This window comes from Physcomitrium patens, chromosome 20 (genome assembly GCF_059467195.1).
Source record: "Physcomitrium patens ecotype Gransden chromosome 20, ASM5946719v1, whole genome shotgun sequence".
NCBI lineage: Eukaryota > Viridiplantae > Streptophyta > Bryopsida > Funariales > Funariaceae > Physcomitrium > Physcomitrium patens.
The window spans coordinates 7,247,576-7,254,842 of record NC_143429.1 but is presented as its reverse complement, the minus strand read 5'-3'; the positions used below and the strand labels follow the sequence as shown (position 1 = coordinate 7,254,842).

The 7,267-nt window shown below is 42.0% G+C and overlaps 2 protein-coding genes across 2 annotated transcripts; one reads left to right on the top strand and one right to left on the bottom strand.

Moving 5' to 3' along the window:
• Positions 1-358: 358 nt before the first annotated feature.
• Positions 359-1,957, bottom strand: LOC112273219 (uncharacterized). The gene is made up of 3 exons (XM_073529402.2): positions 1,220-1,957; positions 755-1,106; positions 359-549 (listed from the first exon to the last, which is right to left on the bottom strand). Exons 2-3 carry the CDS (start codon positions 943-945, stop codon positions 546-548), a joined length of 195 nt encoding a protein of 64 aa, XP_073385503.1. The 5' UTR covers positions 946-1,106; positions 1,220-1,957; the 3' UTR covers positions 359-545.
• A 500-nt stretch (positions 1,958-2,457) lies between these two features.
• LOC112273218 (phosphoinositide phospholipase C 2) lies at positions 2,458-6,726 on the top strand. Its single transcript, XM_024501699.3, has 9 exons — positions 2,458-2,849; positions 3,023-3,216; positions 3,548-3,683; positions 3,865-4,116; positions 4,228-4,457; positions 4,665-4,782; positions 5,070-5,222; positions 5,437-5,523; positions 5,752-6,726. The coding sequence occupies exons 1-9, from the start codon at positions 2,553-2,555 to the stop codon at positions 6,133-6,135; spliced, it is 1,851 nt and encodes a 616-aa protein (XP_024357467.1). The 5' UTR covers positions 2,458-2,552; the 3' UTR covers positions 6,136-6,726.
• Positions 6,727-7,267: the final 541 nt, after the last annotated feature.

Below are 7,267 nucleotides of genomic sequence, written 5' to 3'. Positions count from 1 at the left end.
TCAACTTCTTCTTTGATTTCATGTATAATATATTTATAACATCCTTAATTCAATTTTTATGTTATAAGTGCACATGATTCATGGCTAAGACTTTAATTGACTACAATTTGACAACTTATTAGTAACTTTGTTATGATACCATGATTTTTATAAATTTCATTTGCTTTTAAGTAATCCAATGGTGCATTGATCTACTTCTTAGTTAATTGGCCTTATATTGTTATAATTGTCATATTAATTCATCAAGTAAGTCAAGTATTTCTAACAATCAATAAAATTGTTCATCACAATCACCAATCACCACTTGTTCAAAATATTCCTCTCCAAAGCAACACAACCACTTGCTCAATAATGCAACTTCCACATAAAATGCAACTTTCGAATTAAAAGAGATGAAATGCAAATCTCATAGTGGTCATGGAAAAGAGAAAGAGGGGGCGTGTTGGAAATGGACCAGAAACCAACCGCTAGAATGTTCAGGTTTCTAACTTAGGGAGAATATGTAGGCAATTGAAATCTGTTTGAAGGCCGTGGTTGCAGCAGAGTTAACTGCAGTCAAAAAGATTCAACTTACATCTTCAACTTCAAGAGGTTGCAGAGAACCTATTCAACTTCTGAGCAAGCAATTCAAGCCAATTTCCTTCAAAACAAAAAATCCATTCCATAAACTACATTACCATTTCTTGGATAAATATCACAAGCAGAGAAAATTCTGGAAAGGGAGATGGCTACAAGGTCTGAACTGCAAGCTTACCTTGTGAGTTGGATTGCGGGATGCAGGTGCCCTCGTGGTCCTGGTGAACCCACAGCTTTCATTACAAGCTTCCAGTTCGACCTCTCGCCGAAGAAGACTCGGTAATAATCCTCTGCGCATGCCAGTCGTTCGTCCAAGCAGATGCCGACATTGAGCTGCTGAAACTCAGATGATGACACAAGTTTAGCCATCCCCTCTCAGCCCCGAGCCCTTCATCAGGGACATAGGAAAGATGTACAGAGCGCGTGGGCTGGTAACCGGAGGACTCTAAGACACGAATGGATTCCAGGTACTGTACGCCAACACTCTTCATGTCTTGAGCTCCCCTGCCATAGATGTTGCCCTCCCCATCCTAAAACAGAATCAACAATTGCATATAAGTGCAAAACTAACCATTTCTTGCAAAGTCAGATTAGTAAGAGACAATTCAGATAACAACATTGAGGAGAAGTTCACAAGACTAACCTCGAAATCCAAGAGTGGATCGTACTTCCATTTCAGCTTCTCAGCAGGAACCACGTCTGTGAGAGAGTTCAGCAGTAGTGAAGAAAGTGACGAGTTTAACCCAGCCCAAGGGATCAACACTGTGGACTTCTCCTTCACAATTTCCAGCTTCTGGGCTCGCAGACCTAACTCTGCTTGTGAAACGAGAAACTCCGTCACTGGTCCATAATTTTGGATTTGGGTGCGCAGCGTCTTTTCTCAAGTAGGCTTTCGATCTTGATACCGCATCATCGGATGGAGACTACTAACAGGAAGTAAATGACAAAGAAACCCACAATAATACTCAAGAAATGGATCCATCTACAAGGCTTATCCGTTACTGCTAATCAATTTCAAACCCGCTTTGCCAATCTCGCCGCGCATTGCCGAGAGTTTGCAGAGAGAATGATACTCCATGCGAAAAATGTGGGGTTCCTCCTACAACCCTGACAAGTACATTGACGGTCAGAAGCCAACACATGGATTCTATGTCCGGAAATGCCGCCCCGGTGAACATTTGAAGCTGGTTAGACTAAGTTGGCATGGGAACTCACTCAAAGAAAGCCAAGTGATCGGCGAAGTTCACGGCCTCAAAAGGAGACTTTCTCTAGATTTTATATTCGTATTTTTTGGTTTCCCTTCTTTTGTTTGGGCCCATTCTCCCTCTTATCAAGTATTGAGAACCTCGAGGCTTTACCTAGGGCGGTTGCCGGTGGAGCCAAGTGCAACTAATCGGATGCGGACGGTTGGCAAAGATTCAAACTAAATATGCGTCCAGGTGGCGACAAAGATGGACACCGACCAGTTCTTAACAACAAGTGAAACACGATGTCGGAAGACCCCAGTGTCGCACCAACTGGCACGTGCTCTAAAAATTAACAGGGGGCTTGGGAGATGCAGGATATAAAGTTGGACGGATATGACCAACTCCTCACCAAGTATCCAACTGGCACATTCTCATCTGGGTACTTCACGATCACCCTCTTGAAACACTTCACCAACGATCTGCTGCAATCGCTTTTTGAGTTGACTGATTCGACCGAGTTTATCCACATGTTGCTCATTGCCTCGAACGTGTTCCGATGCGGTTGACGCGCCTTGGATTTGGATACCTTTGTCATCAAGGTCTAGACCATTTCTAGTCTGTCACGTGTTTGATGCAGCGTAGTACCAAACCTAGAAGTTCTTGACAGTGATCCAATTGTTTGCGAGGTTGAAGAAGAGATTTTGTATTATTTCGGAGGGGATTTTCCATTCTTTGGGAAGTAGCTACAGGGTGAGGAGAGGAGCTTATTCTGTTAGAGAGACCAGCAAAATGTGTACCCCGTTAAATAGGAGAAAGAATAGGCTGGGGGAAGTGGGGCAGGATCTCGCAGTGGAGGTCTTCAACAAGTACTGCGAGAATGGGAAGATGGGTGCCGAGGCGTTGCTCCGATTTTTGCACGAGGAGCAGGGGGAGAGCAAGGCCACCCTTGAGGACGCCAAACATTTGCTGGAGGCTAATCGCAAGGAGAACAGCATAATCCCCAAGCTGCACAGTTTGGAGATGAAGTTGGAAGACTTTATCAGCTTCGTCGTCAATCCCAAGCTAAATGGGTCACTCAACACTCAGGTCAGCTTCTCGTGTCTTACCCTGGTCGATTATTATATGATAGAGTGACCTATTTTAAATGCATAACAACCGTGATTGCATCCGGGGGCCGATCCATCCTCTCTTTATTCTGCTTCGCATGCCCAGAAGGTGGGTTTCATCGATTGACGGTGGCTTGCCTTGGGGTTGCGCAGGTGCATCATGACATGACGCAGCCAGTTTCGCAGTACTGGATATTTACGGGCCACAACTCGTACTTGACTGGCAACCAGCTGAGCAGCGACAGCAGCGACGTTCCTATCATTAACGCACTGCGACGCGGCGTGCGGGTGATAGAATTGGACTTGTGGCCCGATGACAAAGGCAACATCAAGGTCACTCACGGAAAGTAGGTGCTCTACTCATGCGATCTTTCGAATTTGAGAGTTGCTTTGTTTTTTCGACAGTGCAATGAATGTAGTGAATTGGTTTTGATTAGTTTGATATTACAGCTGCATCACCCTGGCCATGATAATGCAACGATGTAGCAGTATCATTTGCATGGTTTTTCATATCTAATTCGTCAGTAGGCACCCCGTTAGGTTGGAGATGCGATGGCAGAAGTTGAGATTTGGTTGCTGTTAAAAGCAAATAGGGGAAAGCTACACTTCGTGTACTTCTTTACTGTAGTGAAGAATGTCTGTTGTTCTGGTTTATCATGTTTTCTCTATGTTGTGCAGCACACTGACTGATCCAGTGTCCTTCGAGAAGTGCTTGATTGCCATCAAGGCCAATGCGTTTGTCGCCTCGCAGTACCCCGTGTGTATAACCTTAGAAGATCATCTTACCTGCGCTTTACAGTCTATTGCTGCTGAGGTTTGTGACCTGTGACTTGCGACTTCTTTACTTCGCCTCATTAGGTTGTTAATCTCATGGTGGGCACCTACTCCGGTTGCCATTTATTCCTGGTTACGAAAATATTTAGAAAAAAGCAGTTGCGGCGCCAGTATTGATATCAATTTTTCGTTCAGATTATTAATCCTCCATATGTGCACAGATGTTGCTTCGAATCTTGGGACCAGCCCTGTATTATCCACCCACAGGTGAGGCACCGAAAGAGTTTCCCTCCCCCGAGTCACTGAAGGGGCGAATAATAGTCTCGACGAAGCCAGCCAAGGAATACCTTGAATCGACTGCTGTTGATAAGAAAGATGATGAGAAAAATGCTGAGCTGATGACTGAGATCAGGAGGGAGGGCCAGGAGAATGAGTCTTTAAGCGACACAGCTTCGAAGCTGAACATCAACAAGGTGATCACCTCTATTTGGTTAAAATGTCGAAATGGTTTGGTGCACATTAGTTTCTAGGACTGTTTCTACCGACTAGATTGAGCTGAATTTCTCCTTCATGTTCTGTTGTAGGAGAACGCAGCACCAGAAGTCGACAAGGCAGGTGAGGACAGCGATAGTGACGATGACGATTCAAAGAAAAACCCCGAGTATTCTCGTCTTATCACAATCCGACAGGTGAAACCCATGAAGGGAACGTCTTTGAAGGATCGACTGGTGATTGAAGATACAGTAAAGCGAATCAGTCTTGCTGAGTCGAAATTGGAAGATGTTGCTGATCAGTTTCCGGAGATACTGGTCCAGTAAGGCATCTGTACTCAACTTACTATTTATCTTTAAGTTTATCTTAGAGATCGCAATGATAGTCTTCAGGATCATGTGATAAATAATTTGCTAGGATGTTTCAACTTTCTGTGGTTCACTGTCGTTTTGTTTATCCTAGAGTAATGAAATTCCTGTACATGAGTACAAAATAGTGCTGTTTCTCAAACGATGGCATTCTTTGCTAGGTTTACGCAGCGAAACATTTTACGCGTGTATCCTGATGGAACTCGAATCAACTCTTCCAACTACAATCCTGTTCTGGCTTGGAATCACGGAGCCCAAATGGTGGCCCAAAACATGCAGGTACTGCTTTTTTCTCCTCAGTTAATTACTGAAATATTGTGAAGTATGCAATGTTCTGTGGGTAGTCTAACGTAAGGCTTGACCATCATGCAAACCATTGTTACTATGTCATGAATAATATTGAATATTATTACGAGTACTCTTTGTGAAAACGGTACTGAATATCACTGTTGCTAGAATTTATGGCCGCAGGAATTGATTCTAGCTTTTGTTTATGTATTCTAGGTTCTGAGTAATCTGTAGATTTGGCATTTTTACACATACATGTGTGTGTTTGTGTCTTGCAGGGCTATGGCAAGGAGCTTTGGCTATCTCATGGCAAGTTTAGAGCAAATGGAGGGTGTGGGTATATTCTGAAGCCTAAATTTCTCAGGGAAAATTTGCCTACTGGTCAGATTTTCAGCCCCTCAGCGAAGAAAAACGTGGAAATGGTTTTGAGGGTGAGTTTGTCTTAAATTGTTCTTTTAACACTTAATGAACTGTTATACCCAGTTGAAATCGGAAAATGTCAAATTATATCGATGTGAAACAACTAAATGTGGTCTTCCATCTAACTGCTTGATTCAATGTTTGTTGCTCTTCCTGTCCAATACGGTGATAACTATCAGCTTGGCTTGTGGTTTATTTATTTATTGTCCTTTTCCTGGATTTTAGGTGAAAGTGATGACGAGCCCGGGATGGAAGGAAACATTTTCCAAACGTCATTTTGACCTTTTCTCAGCACCAGACTTCTTCACCAGGGTGAGATTCTCAGCTTTATTTATATTTTGTAGCTGAACCATATCCATTTTATGGTCTCCCAGAGAAAGGAACTTGTTTAAACTTACGCACATCATTTGAATATGTCGGTGTTCTTGAGTTGCTTTTCAGCCAAATACTTATCATAGAAATGCATGAAATTTCGTTGAATTATAGAAAATTATTCCATTGGCCTTCATTGGCTCACAAAAAATTGGACTGGGTCTGCAGTTGTTGATTGCAGGAGTCCGTGATGACATCGCTAAGGCGAAGACGCAGCCTGTAAAAGACACCTGGAATCCGCACTGGAACGAGGAATTTGATTTCTCACTGAGAGTCCCTGAGCTGGCATTGCTCCGTGTTGAAGTCAGAGAGGATGACGGTGGAACGAAAGACGGGTTCGCAGGCCAGACCTGCCTACCCATCTCCGAGATCAAAGACGGATATCGGTGCGAGATCCTATTTGACAAGACAGGCGCTGAAATACCTGGTGTGAAGATCCTGTTCCACTTCCAAAAACTTCTCCTGCACAAATCTACATGTCCAAGTACTTTGCTCACCGATTCACACCCCCATCATGCGGTGCACCCCTCTGAAGCATCAACCAAACTTTAGGACACCTGGTTTATTGCATGTTTGAGAGCGGGTTTGCCAACAGGTTTCAAGGAACTAGTGGTGGATGTGCATTCGTTGCCTTTGCAGTAAAACGTTAAGTTTATCCAAAGGATCAGTGAGAGCGTTTCCTTCTGCGACACTACTGCCGGTTTGGATCTCTTTTTGAAGGTCTGATCAGATTATTTGACCTAAAATGAATCAGGTATGGTAAATACAGTTGCAGACTCGTAGAAACCTGAAACTGATTGGCTATTGCTCAGTACCTAATACTCCACCCCTTTTGCTATGTATCGTCAAGGCATTCATGCTACAGTGTTTCAGAGTGCAACTTTATAATCCTTCAAACAAGCTAATGTACAACACCTTGTTTGGATTAAATATGACTCTAATCTCTGATTTTTCCGACACGGAGAACACTTTCTTCACTAAATCTCTGCTGAGTATGTAGCTTCTCCACTACTTGTAAAAGCTCTTGAACTGTAGTTAACAAAAGGGCATCATATTACCAGAGTTGTGCCTGTGAAGAATTTATTTCACTGGAGTTGTATTCTACATTTTAAAAGAAGTTTTGAATATATCGACTTTTTAATATTTTTATTTCTCACGTACCCATTTTAACTCTATCTTTGACAGCAGCAAAAACAAACGACAAATTTTAAATCTAAATAAATATATAAGGAGAAAGACGGTAATTCACTTTGTGTTTCCTTCCCTTTTACAGTTAAAGTAACAATCATTTAAACCTGTGTAATCAGTGGTCTATTATCATAATTGATAACTCTTACTCAGAGTAGATTCTACAACCATCTCTGATTTGCTAATGTATGCTATCAAATAATCCTTCAGTATCATTCTACATCAAAACTTATTTAATTAATTTTCATCAAAAGGATGATTTCTCCTACCATAATTTCTTTAAACGTCTACTGAAACTTTGATGAATTTATTCCAATGAGGAACCTTGTTGTGTAGGCGTGTATATATATATATATATATATATATATAAATAAATAAAAGGTTTCTCATGTGGTTGAGAAACTACCAGTACTACTTTATGGCCTAAGAAGAATTAAATTAATCTTCAAACTTTGGTGCAGACCACATTTTCCATTTTTCACTACATTTATGTTCA